At 57.9% G+C, this 18,781-nt stretch overlaps 3 protein-coding genes across 4 annotated transcripts; 2 read left to right on the top strand and 1 right to left on the bottom strand.

Moving 5' to 3' along the window:
* The first annotated feature begins 1,824 nt into the window (after nucleotides 1-1,824).
* Nucleotides 1,825-3,726, top strand: PCP2 (Purkinje cell protein 2). Its single transcript, XM_045863118.3, has 4 exons — nucleotides 1,825-1,875; nucleotides 2,409-2,523; nucleotides 2,813-2,937; nucleotides 3,569-3,726. The coding sequence occupies exons 1-4, from the start codon at nucleotides 1,825-1,827 to the stop codon at nucleotides 3,686-3,688; spliced, it is 411 nt and encodes a 136-aa protein (XP_045719074.1). The 3' UTR covers nucleotides 3,689-3,726.
* Nucleotides 3,727-3,742: 16 nt separating this feature from the next.
* LOC123834141 (protein PET100 homolog, mitochondrial) lies at nucleotides 3,743-5,504 on the bottom strand. Of its 2 annotated transcripts, XM_045863121.3 has the most exons (5): nucleotides 5,417-5,487; nucleotides 5,050-5,131; nucleotides 4,413-4,499; nucleotides 4,213-4,245; nucleotides 3,743-3,879 (listed from the first exon to the last, which is right to left on the bottom strand). In XM_045863121.3, the coding sequence occupies exons 2-5, from the start codon at nucleotides 5,071-5,073 to the stop codon at nucleotides 3,796-3,798; spliced, it is 228 nt and encodes a 75-aa protein (XP_045719077.1). In that variant the 5' UTR covers nucleotides 5,074-5,131; nucleotides 5,417-5,487; the 3' UTR covers nucleotides 3,743-3,795. The 2 variants fall into 2 exon arrangements, with proteins under 2 accessions (XP_045719077.1, XP_045719076.1); XM_045863120.2 differs by lacking the exon at nucleotides 5,050-5,131 and having other exon boundaries at nucleotides 5,417-5,504.
* Nucleotides 5,505-5,702: 198 nt separating this feature from the next.
* Nucleotides 5,703-17,677, top strand: XAB2 (XPA binding protein 2). The gene is made up of 19 exons (XM_045863117.2): nucleotides 5,703-5,803; nucleotides 10,681-10,829; nucleotides 11,063-11,186; nucleotides 11,386-11,583; nucleotides 12,311-12,445; nucleotides 12,531-12,695; nucleotides 13,246-13,390; nucleotides 13,689-13,840; nucleotides 13,923-14,042; nucleotides 14,195-14,326; nucleotides 14,424-14,555; nucleotides 14,648-14,761; nucleotides 15,944-16,106; nucleotides 16,195-16,385; nucleotides 16,471-16,593; nucleotides 16,679-16,850; nucleotides 17,120-17,249; nucleotides 17,357-17,466; nucleotides 17,567-17,677. Exons 1-19 carry the CDS (start codon nucleotides 5,753-5,755, stop codon nucleotides 17,626-17,628), a joined length of 2,568 nt encoding a protein of 855 aa, XP_045719073.1. The 5' UTR covers nucleotides 5,703-5,752; the 3' UTR covers nucleotides 17,629-17,677.
* The last annotated feature ends 1,104 nt before the right edge of the window (nucleotides 17,678-18,781 follow it).

The raw sequence follows: 18,781 nt of genomic DNA, 5'->3' as shown, positions 1-18,781 counted from the left end.
AATGGGGGCCAAGGGAGAGTTCTGAGCAGGGGAGGGAGGGGATCCCTGCAGCTCCTGGAGGGGAAGGATGGATTGCAGGGGCACAGGGAGGAGTTGGAAGGCCGTGAGACCCCTCTAGCTTCTCAATCTGTCCCCTGGGGGTGAAGGTCCGGAGGGCCTACCACCCCCAACTATACTCTGTGAGGGTGACCAGGGTCTTCTGCTGTTAATGGCTGAATGGTATCCTGCCCACCCTCCCCCAAGTCAGGTTGAAGGCCTAAGCTCTGGTACCTGAGATTGTGACCTTATTTGGAAATAGAGTCGTTGCAGATGCAGTTAGTTAAGAGGTCAGCCTGCAGTAGCATGAGGCTCTAACGCAACGACTGGGTTCCATGTCTTGTGACGGTCATGTGAAGACAGGGACACAGAGGAATGTTGCATGATGACAGAGGCAGAGGTTGAAATACTGCAGCGACCAGACAAGGGGCACTGAGGGCTGCCTACAACCACGAGGAGCCAGGGAGAGGGAAGGAAGGACCCTCCCCTGCGGGTCTCAGGAGCATGGCACTGCCAACGTCCCAACTTCTGGCTCCGGCCTCCAGAACTGTGCGACAATCATCTGTTGCTCTAAGCCACCCAGCTTGTGACTTTGTTAAGGCAGCTCCAGGAAACTAGTGCATCCGTGGAAGAGCAGGGCGTCCGGTTGGCATCGAGGACTCGGGGTTGTGGACAGGGTGTGGGTGGGGGCCCTGGATGGGGAACAGTTGCCTGGGGGAAGAGGACTGAGCTTTCAGCTTTGTGCTCAGGCAGGTGTGGTCCCATTTACTCTGAGAAGAGGTTTTAACTGGTTTCTAGAAAGACATCTTGGGTAGGGGATGGGGTTCCAGCAGGACCCTCCCAGTGGCACCCAGAGCACTAGAAGAAGGCCATAGCTGCTTGGGGCTCCTTGCCTCCCATCCCCAGGCACTGAGATCTCAGGAGAAAGCTCAACCTGGCATCGGTGGCAGGACAGGAAATCCCAGACCCTCTTGGGGCACCTGGGTGGCTCAGTCGGTTAAGCGTCTGCCCTCTACTCAGGTCATGATCCCAGGGTCCTGGGATGGAGCTCCACGTCGGGCTCCCTGCTCAGTGGAGAATCTGCTTCTCCATCTCCCTCTGCCCCACTTCCCCCCCCCCACACACACTCCTGCTCTCTCTCACTCTCTCTCAAATACATAAAACCTTAAAAAATAAAAAAGGAAATCCCAGACCTTCTTGTCTTAGGGCCTGTGGTGGGCAACCAGACCCAGGGACAGTGGGGGGGGGGGGGGGGGCAGGAGACAGAGATGGAGCTAGTCGGCCTGGTGGTGCCTCAGTGGTCCTCAGGTCCAGCTTCTTCCCCTACCACCTGCGGATGGCAACTGCCCTTCCAGCAGGGTGAGACCATCCGCACTGCTTCCCACTGGTGGGCTACAGATCTCACCTGAGCTGCCCTGGTGGCCTGACCTCTCCCAGTGGGGCCACCCAGCCCCCTCGCCCCACTGTAGGGACACTGGTCTGGCCTGCTGCTGAGCCCCACCTGAGAGTTCTTGGGGCCCAGTGAGTCCTGCTGGGCAAGGTCTAAACCCAGGTCACCTGGTCTCCTACCCCCACAGCAGCACTGCATCCTGCTGCAAAAACAATTATCTGGATCATCTTTATGGGGCTTAAGCTTGGGTGGGAGCAGATGGGGTATGAGCTGGGGATTTGGGGCTGGGTATCCACTCCCCCCCAATTCCCAGCCTTTTAAAAAGCCTTCTCTGGCACGGGGCCGGGACAGAGGCCAGCAGAGAAGTGGACAGGACCCAGGGGAGGGGAGCGGGGACAATGATGGACCAGGAAGAGAAGGTGGACGGGAGCTCGGCCCCCTGCATCCAGGTAAGCAGATCCCACCCCACACATCCTCCCAACTCAAGGGCCTGTGAATGACAAAACTAATTAGTTTGTAGGGCACCTAATTAGCAAGCAAGTCTCCTGGGACCCCCGACCCAGTTGCCGCCCAAAGAAGTGCTGGTGGGCATGAGGGTCCAAGTGCCTAACCCAGCCCCAGGGCAGAGGTCAGGGCTCTCGGTGCTAACCCCTGTGAGGTGGGGGATACCGGGATTTGGGAGCAGCCCTGGTATGTTTCCCGGGCTCATGTCCCAGCCCCCAGGCCACCCTGCAGTCAAGCCCCAATTTAGGATGTCAGGATGCTGGCAACGGCAGCTTCTCCCCTGAGGCAGCACCACGTGGGGTGGCCCTGCTGGCCGGGCCCCTGGGGCAGGGGCCGGGATGGGGAAGGAGGCTCAGGTCTCATTCTGAGCAGCTCTGCAAAGCAGCGCATTGGTGGGGACCATGGTGAGAGCCGAGGAGGGGAGGGGAGGGGTTCCCCAGCTGAGAGGCCAGCTGGGCTGAGTGTGTCTGTTCCCCAGGCTGGCTCTCCAGACCAGGAGGGCTTCTTCAACCTGCTGAGCCAGGTGCAGGGCGACCGGATGGAGGAGCAGCGGTGCTCGCTGCAGACAGGGCCGGATCCGACCTCCGAGAGCCGTGAGAGCGGGCACGGGTGGTGGTGGTGGGGGACTGGTGTGATGTTTGGGGGCATGAATGGGGCAGGGCGTAGGGATCCAGGGAGAGAGGCCACCTGGGGGGCCTGTGGGCAAGAACCTGAGAAAGTAAGCCACAAATGGGAACACTGGGTAAGGGATGGGGGGTACAGACGAGCACGCTTCCGAGAGAACATGAGTGGAGGCGGAGGAGTGGGTTGGGGGCTCCAGGTGGGCTGTGTCCCCTGGAGTCAGCATGTATGTTCATCCCCACATGCTTCTGCTTAACGCAGAGAGTGGCACTGCACCCGAGATGGACAGTCTCATGGACATGCTGGCCAGTACCCAGGCCCGCCGTATGGATGACCAGCGTGTGACAGTCAGCACCCTGCCTGGCTTCCAGCCCATAGGCCCCAAGGTAGGTGACGTGCCGCTGGGGCTGAGCAGAGACCAGCTAGGCTGAGTGCTCTGACCCTGCCTCCCACCCCCAGCCAGGAGTAAATGGGGCCTCACCCTCACATCTAGCCATGATTTGCCCCCTAGGGATAAGTGCCTAATAAAAGTGCCATCCTGGGTCCCTGCCAGTCACAGGAACCTGGCCAATCCAACCCCCAACTTCGGGTGGGAGGACAAAGGCCCAGGCAGGGCCGAGAGGGGCCCAAGGTCAGGCTGGGGGCATGTTAATGTCAGAGCCGTGGCCGGAACTCAGGGCCCTGCCGCCCTGTCTCAGGGTTTCAGGGAAGACAGAATGAGCAGACCCCCCCTTCCTAGGAAGACACCTCCGAGAAAGAGGGCACATGAGTTTATACACAGGACACAGACCTCCATACACTAGTGTCTGTGACACACATATGCATGCACAGCCTGGGTTCTGATCAAGACCCCAAATACCACCTTAAAGGTTGAGTAACTAAGGTACATAGAAACCGGTGGATGGTAGGGACAGACGGCAGGACGGGGCACACAGGCACCCTCCCCCAATGTGTGGGTCACCTCCGGCTGGCACTGTCCTTGGTCCCTCCCTCTGGCTGACCCCTCTTCATCCACAGGACGGAGTGCAGAAACGAGCCGGGACGCTCAGCCCCCAGCCCCTCCTCACCCCTCAAGACCCGAGTGCCCTCAGCTTCCGTCGGAACAGCAGCCCCCAACCCCAGACACAAGCCCCCTGAGGGCCTGAGCCATCCTGGGCCCTGCATGGCCCCTGAAAACAGACAATAAAACACTTCCACAAGAAACAAGGAACTGTGTGTTATTTCACTGGTGGAGGGGCTAGGCTTCAGGAGCTCTGCTGGGCAGCACGAAGGAGCTTTTCCTCCCGCTGCTTCCGTAGCCTCTCTTTGAATTCTTCTAGCTCCCGGTGCTGGGGGTTGGAGAAGGGGGGTGGAACGGGAAGGGAGGAGGACACACACCTCAGGGGCCTAGACTCCCTTCCCCCCCACCCTGCCCCTTACTCCCCCAGGCCACAGCTTCACAGGGTTCAGCATCTACACTGGAAGCCCTGTGCCAATTACAGCGACGGTTCAAGGGGGATCGCTTCATCTTTCAGGAAGAGGGCAAGAAAGAAACTATATGCTCCTCCGTTCTCAGTTCTCTTTCCTCATGACTGAGAGCAAAATTTTCATTCAAACCCATCATGGCCACAGGGACCCAGGCACCTCCGTCCCTTTAGGGGGAAGAAGAGTATGTGACTTACCTGGTCCTCCTTCTCAGGTGGCCACAGCTCCCTCTGTGGGGACAAAGTAACAGCTGGTAGCATGAGCCAGGAGCCTCCAGAGCCCCCCACCCAGGGCAGGGTTGGCTGGTGGGAAGCAGACATTGGTCCCCAGCAGGTTGGTGCTCCATTCTCTCCCCCACGCCCTGGAATGAACCCATGAATACTCTCCCTGTGCCCACCTTGCGCTGTATGACATAGTCCTCAAACCACTCGGCCTGATTGGCAATCCAAAACATAGCCACAGGGAAGGTGAGGTAGAGCGTCATCTAGAAGGGCAGGGGGTAAATGAACGGAGCCCCAGATTAAACCCCTTCCACAACACGCATGGTTGCTCAGAGCCTGGAGGACCATTCTCCCGCAGAGCTTAGGCGTGCCTCCTCAGGGTCCGCAAGAACCGCAGAACTCCCACCCAGGATACAGAAGCCTGACACCTTAAAGCCTAGACCCCTAAGAGTAATAATTTAAGAGACCTCAAAGCCTCCTCCAAGTCTGGGGAAACTCCCTCTCGAAGACACACACACATACGCGCGCACGCGCGCAAAGACCCCTGACTCCGAGTACAAGACCTCGTCCTAAAATCAGAGGCGGGCGCCTGGGTGGCTCAGTTGGTTAAGCGACTGCCTTCGGCTCAGGTCATGATCCTGGAGTCCCAGGATCGAGTCCCGCATCGGGCTCCCTGCTCGGCAGGGAGTCTGCTTCTCCCTCTGACCCTTCCCCCTCTCATGCTCTCTATCTCATTCTCTCTCAAATAAATAAATAAAATCTTAAAAAAATAAAATAAAATCAGAGGCATCTTCGTGAGACCTCATTACCCACCCGTTCGTCAGATCCCTGGAGCATCTTCAAACCCAGGAGGCCTCATTATTTGGAATCTATTGCTCTAATCACAGGGGTCTCCCTATTAGAAACACACAACCACCCGGAGACCGTGAGCTTCCTCAGGGTTTGGAGCCTTCCTTGTCGGAGCCCCTTTTTCAGATCACTCCTCTCAGACGCCCTTCCGCACACCAGCCCTCCCCTACCCCAGCGCCCCCTCCGCCGGGCTTCCAAACCTAAAGATCCCTCTCAAAACTCAGAAGCTTTCTCCCCACACCTCCCTCTCTCCTGGAATCCCCTCCCTTTCAGAGCCGCCTCCTCAGTGCCGGAGGAGTCCAACCGTCCACCCGCTGCAAAGCTCACTGACCCGAAACACCTCCAGCTTCACCCCCATCTCGCTTCTCCTTGGCTACAAAGCCGCTTCCGCCCAGAGTCAACCCTTCAGCAAAACAGCAGCTCATTGGGCGTTCGCAGGCTCCACCACTGAAGCTGATTGGTAGAGGAGGTTCAAGATGACGTCATCTTCGGGAGCCTCTTCTCTACTTCCGGTCGCTGGCGCCTTCTAAGCGAAAGTCAACAAACGCTGTCCGCGGGGTTGGAAAGGGTTCAACCAATAGGAAATAGGCCTGGCCCCGGGGGGCGGGCCTTCAGCGGGAGGCGTCATTATAACACGACTCCTTCCCGTACCTGGAGAGCCAGGAAGATGGTGGTGATGGCGCGTGTTTCCCGGCCGCAGCGGCCGGACCTCGTTTTCGTGAGTTCGCGGCGGGGTCGGGGGGCGGCCCGTGTGGGAGCACAGGGCTTGGATGCTTCAGGGGTTTCAGGCCTGGCCGCCTGGGGTCAAAAACTCTGTCCATCCGAGGGCAGGGCGTGTGGGCCCGGCTGGCCAGGAGCAAAGTTCTGGTGCCTGAGTCCAGGTGGTCTGAGTGAAGAGTTGCTGTCGAGGTTAAGGGCCAGGCGACCCGGGCCTCCGGTGGAAATGGGAGCGCGCGGGGAGAGGGGTGGATCGCATAGCTAAATCTTGTAGAGATCTGGCGTCTGAAGTAGAGGCTAGTGACCCAAAGCCAGGGCTCTGGTTTCTGTGGTAAAGTCTTGGTGTTCTGAGTAACGGCCTAGGTCTGGCCCGGAGCCTTGTAGTTTCTGAAATGAAGGATTGGTGTCTGGATTAGGAGAACTCTGGAGTCAGATGTGGAGCTGGTCAGGCTATGGCCAGTGGGATCCTGAAGAGTCCAAGACTTGGTATCTTGGTATCTGGAGCGCAGGCATGTCTTTTGATTGTGCTTCGCCGATATTGCAGGAGTTTTTTTCTTGTTTTCTTTTTTTCTTTCTCTCTCTCTCTCTCTCTCTCTTTTTTTTTTTTTTTTAACAAATTGAAGGCTTGTAGCAACACTGCATCAAGCAAGTGTGTTGGTACCATATTCCAACAGCATTTGCTCACTTCATGCCTCTGTGTCACCGTTTGGTAATTCTCACAGTATTTCAAACTTTTCCATTACTTTTGGGGCACCAGGAGCCACACCCAAATAAAAGGGGAAGTTAATAAATGTATGTGTTTCGACTGCGTCATGGGCTATTGCCCACCTCTGTCCTTGGGCCTCCCTACTCCCTGAGACATAACAATATTGAAATTAGACCAATTAATAACTTCTAAGTGTTCAAGTGAGGGGAATAGTCACATATCTCTTGCTTTAAATCAAAAGCTAGAAATAATTAAGCTTAATGAGGAAGGCATGTTGGAAGCTGAGATAGGCTGAAAGCTAGGCCTTTTGCACCAAACAGCCAAGTGGTGAATGCAGAAGAAAAGTACTTGAAGAAAATTAGAAGTGCTACTCCAGTGAACACATGATAAAAAAAAGTGAAACAGCCTTATTGCTGTTCTAGAGAAAATTTTAGTGGTCTGGGTAGAAGATCAAACCAGACACAACATCCCCTTAAGCCAAAGTCTAATTCAGAGCAAGGCCTAACTCTGGTTCTCCAAAGGCTAAGGGAGGTGAGGAAGCTCCAGGAGATGAGTTTGAAGCTAACAGAGGTTGGTTCGTGAGGTTTAAGGAAAGAAGCCATCTCCATAACAAAAGTGCAAAGTGAAGCAGCGAGTGCCAATGTAGGATCTGTAGCAAGTTAATCAGAAGATCTAGGGGCGCCTGGGGTGTCTCAGTCGGTTAAGTGTCTGCCTTCAGCTCAAGTCATGATCCCAAGGTCCAAGGATCAAGCCCTGTGTTGAGCTCCCTACTCAGCAGGGAGTCTGCTTCTCCCTCTCCCTACCCCCTCTTGTGTGCTCTCCCTTTCACTCTCTCAAATAAATAAATACAATCTTAAAAAAAAGAAAATCTAGTTAAGGGGCACCTGGGTGGCTCAGTTGGTTAAGCGTCTGCCTTCGGCTCAGGTCATGATCCCGGGGTCCTGGGATCAAGCCCCGTGTCCGGCTCCCTGCTCAGTGGAGAGCCTGCTTCTCCCTCTCTCTCTGCTGCTCCCCCTGCTTGTGTGTGTTCTCTCCCTCTCCAATAAATAAATAAAATCTTAAAAAAAAAAAAAAACTAAGATAATTAATGAAAGTGAGTATACAAAACAGACTTTTAAAATTTATATTATTATTATTATTATTTCTCACAACCCTGAGATCAAGACCTGAGCTGAGATCAAGAGTTGGACGCTTAACCAACCGAGCCACGCAGGTGCCCCAAACAGACTTCTAAATAAATGGAAAAGCCTTTTCCTGGAAGAAGATGCCATCTAGGGCTTTCATAGCTAGAGAAGAGCAGTCAGTGCCTGGCTTCAGTGCTTCAAAGGACAGGCTGACTCTATTGCTCATAAAGTCATCAAGCTAATGCTGCTGATGACTTTAAGTTGAAGCTGGTGCTCGTTTACCATTCTAAAAATCCTAGGGCCCTTAAGAATTAAGCTAAAACTACTCTGTGCTGTATAAGTGGAACAACAAAGCTTGGATGATGGCATATCTGTTTACAACACTGTTTACTAAATATTTTGAATCCAGTGTTGAGACCTACTGCTCAGAAAAAAAAGATTGCTTCCAAATAATGACTGCTCATTAACAATATACCTGGTTACCCAAGAGCTCTGACAGAGATCTACAATGAAATTAATGTTGTTTTCATGGCTGTTGATACAACATCCATTCTGTAGCCCACGGGCCAAAGAGTGATTTCAATTTTCAGGTCTTATTATTTAAGAAATACATTTCATAAGGTTATAGCTGCCATAGATAGCAATTACATTGATCTGGGAAAAGCAAATGGAAAACCTTCTGGAAAGGATTCACCATTAAGAACATTCAGATTCGGGCGCCTGGATGGCTCTGTTGGTTGAGCGACTGCCTTCGGTTCCGGTCATGATCCCGGAGTCCTGGGATCGAGTCCTACATTGGGCTCCGGGCTCAGCGGGGAGCCTGCTTCTCCCTCTGACCCTCTCCCCTCTCATGCTGTTTTTCTCTCGCTTGCTCTCTAATAAATACATAAATAAAATCTTAAAAAAAAAACAAAAAACATTCTGATTCATGAGGAGGGGTCAAAGTATCAACCTTAACAGGGTTTTGGAAGAAGTTGATCCCAACCCTCATGAATGACTTTGAGGGGTTCCAGCCTTCAGGGGAAGAAGTAACAGCAGGTGTGGCAGAAACAGCAAGAGAACCAGAATTAGAAGTGGAGTCTGAAGATGGGACTGCATTGCTGCAATCTTATAAAATTTGAGTGGAGGAGTTGCTTTTTAAGGATGAGCAAAGAAAGGGGTTTCTTGAGATGGAATCTACGATGCTGTGAAGATTGTTGAAATGACAACAGAGCTTTTATTTTATTTTATTTTTTTAAAGATTTTATTTATTTGAGAGAGAGAATGAGAGAGAGAGAGAGCACATGAGAGGGGAGAGGGTCAGAGGGAGAAGCAGACTCCCCGCTGAGCAGGGAACCCGATGCGGGACTCGATCCTGGAACTCCAGGATCATGACCTGAGCCGAAGGCAGTCGCTTAACCAACTGAGCCACCCAGGCGCCCCCAGAGCTTTTAGAATATTACATAAACTCAGTTGACAAAGCAGCAGAGGGTTTGAGAGAATTGATTCCAGTCTGGAAGGAAGTCCTACTCTGGGTAAAATGCTATCAAACCAAATCACATACTACAGAGAAGTCGTTCATGGAGGGAAGATTGAATTGATGTGGCAAACTATTTTGTCTTTTTTCAAGAAATTGCCACAGTCACCCCAGCCTTCAGCAGCCACCACCCCAGTCAGTCAGCAGCTGTCACCATGGAGGCAAGACCATCCACCAGCAAAAAGATTACAACTCACTGAAAGCTCAGATGGGGATTAACATTTTTTAGCAAGAAAGTATTTTTTAATAAAGATATGTAGATTTTTTTAGCCATAATGCCATTGCACATTTAATAGACTACAGTATAGCGTAAATATAACTTATATGCATTAGGAAACCAAAAAATTCACTTGACCTACTGTATTGTGATACTCACTGGACTGTGGTCTGGAACCAAACCCGCAATATCCCTGAGGTATGCTTATTGAGGCCTGGCCTCTTCACCGGGTTTTTAGTGGTGAGATTTAGTGGTGGTCCACACTTCTCCTGAGGGAAAGGTCTAGCTTCTGTCGACCCTGAAAATAAAACTGCTAGTTATTTTACCAGCAAAATGGGTTTATTTAAGAGTGGCAGAGGATGGGGCGCCTGGGTGGCTCAGTCGTTAAGCGTCTGCCTTCAGCTCAGGTCATGATCACAGGGTCCTGGGATCGAGCCCCGCATCGGGCTCCCTGCTCAGCCAGGAGCCTGCTTCTCCCTCTCCCGCTCCCCCTGCTTGTGTTCCCTCTCTCGCTGTCTCTCTCTGTGTCAAATAAATAAATAAGAATTAAAAAAAAAAAGAGTGGCAGAGGAATTTTAAATAGGAACATGCAAGCTCTGGTAAAACCAAAGGCAAGTCTGGAGAACAAAGGAGAGGAATGTCACTTTGTAGAGAAAAAGGAGTCAGCTGGGACGGGTTGCTTTGAAGGAAAGTCTATTAGAAGAAAGTGCCGGTTCAGGGTGGTGATGGCTTCTCACTGACTGAGTTATGGCAGTCTCTCATTGGCTGGGCTGTTGCCAGGCAAGGAGAAAATCTTCCTGTGGGGGTTCTGCAATTGACAGATGGTAGGGCATGAGGGTTCTCCCTTCAGGGCTTCCCCATTCCATTTCAAAAGAGGTTTCCTTATTCATTTTCCAAGTTCTGGGGCAGAGTTGAGCTACACTCTGGCTCGTGGGAGCCTGAGATGCCAAAGGCCTGGTGTTCAGGAAGAGGCACGTTGTGCGGAGTTATAGCTTGGTGTCCAGGTCTGAGCAAGGCCTGGCATTGGACCAGGGAGTCTAAGGGATCTGGTGATCTGGGCCAGAGAGTGGATGGCTCGATCTGGAAGTCCAAAAGAGTGGTGTCTGGGTGACAATCTCGGGAGTCTGGCCTAGAACCCTGATTCAGGAGTCTGATGATCTGGGTCAGATGGTGGGCAGTAGATTTCCAAGGAGTAAGATCCGGACCTGAGCCCTAGGATCTGGGTGTCTGGGTGACCTGGCTCTGATGAACAGGGGGACCTGGGACCAGGCTCTGAGGGCAGGTCTCTCTCCTCCCCATTCCCTGGCTCCCACAGGAGGAAGAGGACCTCCCCTATGAGGAGGAGATCATGCGGAACCAGTTCTCGGTCAAGTGCTGGCTCCGCTACATTGAGTTCAAACAAGGTGCCCCAAAGCCCAGGCTCAACCAGCTGTATGAGCGGGCGCTGAAGCTGCTGCCCTGCAGGTGGGAATCGCTCCACCCGCCCCCCCCAATCCTGTCCTAACAGAACCGGGCGGGAGGTCCCCAGGGATGGCTCTTGTTTTGGCACCAAGTAGCCGTCCCCCCATTGCTGAGACTTGTCATGCTTCCCCAGGCCCCTTCTCCCAGCAGTTGCTTCGTGGGGGCAGGGCGAAGGGTTCTAGGGGTCCGTAAGGCTGACCAGTCATCCTCTGTCCCCTCCTGCCACCCCCCCCCAGCTACAAACTCTGGTACCGATACCTGAAGGCACGCCGGGCACAGGTGAAGCGTCGCTGCGTGACTGACCCTGCCTACGAAGATGCCAACAACTGCCACGAGAGGGCCTTTGTGTTCATGCACAAGGTGGGGGGCGGGGCTCAGTCCCGGGAAATGCACGAAGCTGGGAGTCCTGCCGCCTCGGTAGACTTGTGGTTGAGCTAGACCGGGTCCTGGAGGAGGGGGTTCTGGGTGTTGCTGCATTCTGGGCCCTAGGGCAGCGGGGGTCTTTGTGGCGGGCCGTGGCGCCCGCAGCGCACAGCACGCCTCTCCCCCACACCTGCAGATGCCCCGTCTGTGGCTGGACTACTGCCAGTTCCTGATGGACCAGGGCCGCGTCACGCACACCCGCCGCACGTTTGACCGTGCCCTCCGGGCGCTGCCCATCACGCAGCACTCTCGTATCTGGCCGCTGTACCTGCGCTTCCTCCGCTCGCACCCGCTGCCTGAGACAGCCGTGCGGGGCTACCGGCGCTTCCTCAAGGTGAGCTGGGCGGGGGCGCAACCTCGCGCCAAGAGGGGCCCAGAACTGGCTCCCTGGACACCAGCCCCTTGCAGGATGTCACCTGACGGGAAGTGGGGAAAAGGCTTCCTGAGGTAGGCTTTTGTTGGCGATTTGTCTATTCTCCACATACTTGCTAGCAGCAGCTGCGTGTCCGGTACCAAGACAGGTCCTGGGACAGCGTGACAGAGGCAGTCTCTGCATGCGTGGAACTTCCTGGTCTAACCGGGCAGACAGATGCCCATGAGCTGACCACATAAACCAGGAAAACCGCTACCGCAGGAGGGCGGGGAATGTGAGATGAATGGCTGTGGGAGCGTCTCCAGGTGGAAACCGGGTGCGGATGGTGTGTGGCTTTCTTAAACTTCTAACAAGTGTCATACGTTGTGAAAGTCTTAACACAGTGCTCTCTGGCCAGGGGGCTTGTGGTAAACAGCAGGGCCTGGACGGTGCAGGCTCTACCGTTGTTGTCCAAGCCAGACCAGCTGGGGCTGGCCTTGGACCAGTGGGGCCTAGGCTGGACCTGCGGGGCCGAAGCCACACTGGTGGGACCCAGGTTGGACAGGGGTGGCTGAGGCTGGGTCGGCAGGGCTGGCTCTTGATCGGGGGACAGTGGTGGCTGGCTGCCCCGGAGCCGCCGAGCGGGAGGGGCTGTCGTGGTACGGTTCCTCAGCCCCCCTGACTGCCGATGGGGCCGCTTGCCATGCAGCTTAGCCCCGAGAGCGCAGAGGAGTACATCGAGTACCTCAAGTCCAGCGACCGGCTGGATGAAGCCGCGCAGCGCCTGGCCACCGTGGTCAATGATGAGCGCTTCGTGTCCAAGGCCGGCAAGTCCAACTACCAGGTGGGCCTGTGGGGGGCCGGGGGCGGGGCAGGACGGCTCGCCCCCGTGCGCAGCAGGCCTCAGACTTCTCCTCCTGACACTGCAGCTGTGGCACGAGCTCTGTGACCTCATCTCCCAGAATCCAGACAAGGTGCAGTCGCTCAATGTGGATGCCATCATCCGCGGGGGCCTCACCCGCTTCACTGACCAGCTAGGCAAGCTCTGGTGCTCGCTGGCTGACTACTACATCCGCAGCGGCCACTTCGAGAAGGTGAGCGGGCCCGGGAGCCGGCGAGGGGAGGGGGGCGGTCCCTCGAGCGGACGGCATTCAGGGGACGCCCGTGGGCATGTGCAGGAGCAGAAAACACACCCAGGTGCACGGCCCTCCTGAAGGTGAGAAGTGGTCCAGCCCTGCTGGCAAGCATGCCCACCTTGGGGTTGGCCAGACCTGAGTTCTTCCTGGGTGGGTGGCCTTGAACCCACCAAGCCTGGCACGGGGGTCGGTCACCTCACGAGTCTTACTGGGTGTCAGGCACCTTACACGCGTTTCCCTCAAGCCTCATTGGTTCTACGTAAGGGACCGTCACTGTCAGCTTACTGGGGAGGGGCCAGAGCCGGGGAGAGTGCTCTGGCTGGGCAGGGGGCAGGGGACAGCTCCGGGACACGGCTCTAGTCATGGCTCTGCTGAGTGCCACTGCTCAGAGCCTGACAGAGCTGGGCGACCCCGGCTCTGGACCGCTGCCAGGGTGGCACCGTTGGGTTCCTTGTGTTCACACGGGTGGGCAGCCAGCACCTTCCTCTCACCCTTCCTATGCCCGCAGGCTCGAGATGTGTATGAGGAGGCCATCCGGACCGTGATGACCGTGCGGGACTTCACCCAGGTGTTCGACAGCTATGCCCAGTTTGAGGAGAGCATGATTGCAGCCAAGATGGAGACAGCCTCAGAATTGGGGCGGGAGGAAGAAGGTGAGCTTCCACGGCGGTCCTGGGCTGGTGAGGGGAGAAGGCCGGGCTGGCGGGCAGGGCTCCGAGCGTCCTGAGTGGCTGGGGCAGGGGAGCGGTGCATCTCCAGGTTCGGGGGCTGGCAGGGAGGGAGGCTGGCCGAGGGGCCAGGGTGGGTGGAACCTCGGAGAGTAGCCAGGACGAGGGATGCACCTCCAGCGCGGGTGGCCAGTGGGGTGAGTCTACAAAGCCCAGAGCACTCAGTGGGGACTGTGCGCCGAGGCCCTCACTTCTGCTCCGTGGCCCTCATCACGTGGAGCAGATGACGTGGACCTGGAGCTGCGCCTGGCCCGCTTCGAGCAGCTCATCAGCCGGCGGCCCCTGCTCCTCAACAGCGTCTTGCTGCGTCAGAACCCGCACCACGTGCACGAGTGGCACAAGCGCGTGGCCCTGCACCAGGGCCGCCCCCGGGAGGTGCGTGGCGGCCCCACCCCCTCGGCCCTGCCGCTCCCCCTCCCCCACCGGCCCGGGCCCTGACTCAGCCCTTCCCGCCCAGATCATCAACACATACACGGAGGCTGTGCAGACGGTGGACCCGTTCAAGGCAACAGGCAAGCCCCACACGCTGTGGGTCGCGTTTGCCAAGTTTTACGAGGACAACGGGCAGCTGGACGATGTGAGTGCTGTGCCGTGTGTGCGCGCGCAGATGCCTTGGCCAGAGGACACAGGAGGCACAGTCACGTCTGCCTGAGCGGTGTACACGTGCAGCCTCGCGGGGGCGGGGGAGGGCAGGCCGGGCCTCAGCCGGCCCTCTTTGCGCCCTGGCAGGCCCGCATCATCCTGGAGAAGGCCACCAAGGTGAGCTTCAGGCAGGTGGACGACCTGGCCAGCGTGTGGTGTGAGTGTGGCGAGCTGGAGCTCCGGCACGAGAACTATGACCAGGCCTTGCGGTTGTTGCGGGTAAGTGCACGCCGGGGCTTGGGGGCGGGGCGGGGCGGGCGTGTGGCCAGGCCCCAGACGTCCCTGAGCTCCGCCCTCCGCTGCGGGCTCCCTGCAGAAGGCCACCGCGCTGCCCGCCCGTCGAGCCGAGTACTTTGACGGCTCGGAGCCCGTGCAGAACCGTGTGTACAAGTCGCTGAAGGTGTGGTCGATGCTCGCTGACCTAGAGGAAAGCCTGGGCACCTTCCAGGTGAGCTGCGTGGCCAAGGGCCTGTGGCAGGGGGTGGGCTGGGGCTGCAGACTCTGCCCCGGGACATGCTCCGACCCGCCCCTGCCCCGCAGTCCACCAAGGCCGTGTATGACCGCATCCTGGACCTGCGCATCGCCACGCCCCAGATCGTCATCAACTACGCCATGTTCCTGGAGGAGCACAAGTACTTCGAGGAGAGCTTCAAGGTGAGGGGGGTGACCTGGGGGCCCCAGACAGCAGTGTGTCCTCTTCAGTGCCTCGGGCACTGTGTTAGCGTGCTCTGCCGCCCTAACGAAGTGCCACAGACCAGGGGACTTAACAGAGACGTGTCGTCTTAGTCCCGGAGGCTGGAAACCTCAGATTGTGGTGTTGGCGGGGCTGGTTTCTCCTGAGCCTCTCTCCTCGGCGTGCAGGTGGCCGTCTTCTTCCCGTGGCCTCCCGTGGTCATCCCCGTGTGTGTGTCTGTGTCTTAATCTCATTAAAGACTCCAGTCGTTGGATTAGGGCCCACTATAGCAATCTCATCTTCATTTCCTTTTTAAAGGCCTCATCTCTAAGTACAGTTCCATTCTGAGGTCCTGGGGTTATGGCCTTTTTTTTTTTTTTTTTAAGATTTTATTTATTTATTTGACAGAGAGAGAGATAGTGAGAGCAGGAACACAAGCAGGGGGAGTGGGAGAGGGAGAAGCAGGCTTCCTGCCGAGCAAGGAGCCCGATGTGGGACTCGATCCCAGGACCCTGGGATCATGACCTGAGCCGAAGGCAGACGCTTAACGACTGAGCCACTCAGGCGCCCTGGGGTTATGGCTTTGACAGGAATTTGGGGGACACCGTTCACCCTGCTTCTGTGGGGGGGGGTTGGTGTGGGTGTGTGTGGGCTGTCCCCGCCCTGTCACTCAGGCCCTGGGTTGTAGGTCTCCGCGTGTACACGTTGTGAGGCCCCACCAGGCTGCCTGACGTGTTGGGTTATGTGTGGAGACTATCCGGACACAGCTGGGGAGGTTGTACACGACATGACACACAGGCCACCCCCGGCCTGAGTGACGCAGGCCTTGCCCCTTGGCCCTGGCATGTGAACCTCCTCGCAGGGCTTTGGGCTCCAGTGTCTGCAGAGCTGAGAGGTCCCCCCCGCCCCTGCCTCTAAGTCCCCTGCCCATAACGTTACCTCCTGGTGACTTGGTCAGTCCAAATCCTGCCCTGTCATTGGGGGCTTTGCAGTCTGTTAGGGAGGCATACAGACCCTTTTGACTGCGTCGTGATTGGAGGGAGGGGTGGCGAGGGAAAGGCCACCTTGCTCAGCCCGAGGGAGACAGGGACAGCCTCCCGGCAGCCTGGGCGCCACGCGCGCTCGCCCTGCCTTCCCATGCATGACTCCCTCTCTCGGGGCAGGCGTACGAGCGCGGCATCTCGCTGTTCAAGTGGCCCAACGTGTCCGACATCTGGAGCACCTACCTGACCAAGTTCATCGCCCGCTACGGGGGCCGCAAGCTGGAGCGAGCGCGGGACCTCTTTGAACAGGCGCTGGACGGCTGTCCTCCCAAATACGCCAAGAGTGAGGCGGGCGGGGCGGGGCGAGGCGGGCGAGGGGCGGGGCAGCCCGGGCCAGGCCGCAGCCCCTGACCCGCCGGCCTCCCGTCCAGCGCTGTACCTGCTGTACGCGCAGCTGGAGGAGGAGTGGGGCCTGGCCCGGCACGCCATGGCTGTGTACGAGCGCGCCACCAGGGCCGTGGAGCCCGCGCAGCAGTACGACATGTTCAACATCTACATCAAGCGCGCAGCCGAGATCTACGGCGTCACCCACACCCGCGGCATCTACCAGAAGGCCATTGAGGTGCCCCGTGGGGGCGGGGGGCCGTTCTGGAGGCCGGCCCAGGGTCTGCGCACCCCGCTGACGCCCACCCCCTTCCACCCGGCAGGTGCTGTCGGATGAGCACGCCCGGGAGATGTGCCTGCGGTTCGCGGACATGGAGTGCAGGCTTGGCGAGATCGACCGGGCACGCGCCATCTACAGCTTCTGCTCCCAGATCTGTGACCCCCGGGTAGGGGGAGAGCCTGGTGGGCGGGCAGGGGGGTGGGCTGCAGCCAAGCCAGCCGGCTCACGCGCATGCCGCCCACCCTCCACAGACCACTGGGGCTTTCTGGCAAACGTGGAAGGACTTCGAGGTCCGGCACGGCAACGAGGACACCATCCGGGAGATGCTGCGGATCCGCCGCAGCGTGCAGGCCACATACAACACTCAGGTCAACTTCATGGCCTCGCAGATGCTCAAGGTGTCGGGCAGCGCCACGGGCACCGGTGAGCAGCTGCGGGCTACCCCTCACCCTGGCCACGTCCTCTTGGCCTGGCCTCTGCCCTCTGCCTAGCCTTGACCTCCTGTCTGGGAGCACTGGGGGTCCACCTCCACCTCCCCCACTGGAAATTGGGAACTCCTTGAGGGCTGGGTGCTCACACGGCTTGGGGCACCCAGAGCAAGGTGGGTGTGGGCTGTGGTGGGGGCTGGTATGGCTGTGGGGAGGGCAGGACCCGCTTATGCTGTCTGACCCCGTGCCCCCCCCCCCCCCCAGTGTCTGACCTGGCCCCTGGGCAGAGCGGCATGGATGACATGAAGCTGCTGGAGCAGCGGGCAGAGCAGCTAGCTGCTGAGGCCGAGCGGGACCAGCCCCCACGGGCCCAGAGCAAGATCCTGTTTGTGAGGTAGGGGTGGGGGCCGGTGAGAGTGAGGCAGCTCCTGTTTAATAAGAGGGGAGGTGCCAGGGAGGCCGGGCGGTGTGGCCCCCTCCCTGACCCCTGCCTGCCTGCAGGAGCGACGCCTCCCGGGAAGAGCTGGCCGAGCTGGCCCAGCAAGCCAACCCGGAGGAGATTGAGCTGGGCGAGGACGAGGACGAGGACGAGATGGACCTGGAGCCCAATGGTAAGGGGCCGGCCAGACAGGCTGGGCGGTTTGGGGGGAGGCAGAGGCAGGGCCCCCTCCTGGAGTGACCACGTCCTCCCTGCCTCCCCCCCTTCTCCAGAGGTGCGGCTGGAGCAGCAGAGTGTGCCAGCCGCCGTGTTCGGGAGCCTGAAGGAGGACTGACTGCACCCCTGCCCCCATCTGTACTCCCCTAATATAGCCTATGTGTGTATGTCACAGTCTGAGCCTCCTTCCTGCCCGCCCTTCTTGCTGCCCAGGTGCCCATATGGACTGCCTGCTCAGTGGTGCTCTGGCCCTGGGCCCAGCCCCCCCCTTCCCCACCCCCCACCCCCACCAGATTGGCTGGTGCAGGAGGTGGGGCAGCTGGGCTCCAGGCCAGGGCACACGCCCCACCCTCACCCTGCAGAGCCAGTTCAGGACTCAGAGGCCAGTCTCTGCCGCCTGAGGCCTCCTTGAGGGCCTTGCCCTGGACTGCCCAGGTCTTGCCAGCCGGTACCCACATTAGCAGGTGGAGGTACTCAGCCTTCCCTCTCCAAACTGTTTTTTCCTGAGCCAGGGCGCTGACCTCCTCTCAGGAGAAGGCAGGTCGGCAGGCTTCGCAAGGTACTTCTCGCCCTGGACAGCAGCCAGTAGTCCTCAGCCTTGGGCCAGGGCCGGGGCGTGGTCCTTAGGCCTAAGCTCTGGGAAGCCATTAGTGGGCTCTAAACTATTAAGGGATTTTAAGCATTGAGGGATATAATCAGATTTGTGCCCTGAACAGGCCATGTGGGCTGTGAGGGATTGGGCCGTGGGGGCGGGGGGGAGGGCGGGGGGGAGGGGGAGTCAGGTCGTTGGCCGGGAGCTGGGGATGGAGAGAAGCGAGTGAGACAGAAGAGGCCATTAGGCATCAGGCGGGGGGAGCGGGGAAGCTGGTCCCTTGCCGGAGCCACAGGGAGACTAGGAGCTCAGGCCGGCTCGAGCTCCCGCTGTGGGGCCTACATCGGAGACGTCCGTGGCAATGCCAAGGACAGACCCAGACTCTTGGGTGAGGGGCTCGTAGGAGAGCGACATGGGAATCCTTTCTAGCGGTGGGAACCGAGCCTAGAAACAGAGGCAGCCAGAGAGATCAAGCTTAGCAGCTGGCCGCAGACCAAACGACAGGAGAGGCCAATAACATCTACGTGGAGGAGAAAAGTGGAGCGAGCGGCCACGGAGAGAGATCAGGGGAGAGGTGGCCCAGGAGCGGCCATGAGGGGCCATGGCAGGAACCACATCAGAGCTATCGAGGAGAAAGGAAACCTCTCAGAGATGTCACTAGGTTAGGGTTAGGAGATGC

The sequence above is a fragment of the Mirounga angustirostris genome, unplaced genomic scaffold (assembly GCF_029215605.1).
Source record: "Mirounga angustirostris isolate CCGP_5_RB_7025 unplaced genomic scaffold, mMirAng1.0.hap1 SCAF_1, whole genome shotgun sequence".
Classification (NCBI taxonomy): domain Eukaryota; kingdom Metazoa; phylum Chordata; class Mammalia; order Carnivora; family Phocidae; genus Mirounga; species Mirounga angustirostris.
Note: the sequence above shows the minus strand (reverse complement) of the source record. Positions and strands in the feature narration are given on the sequence as shown.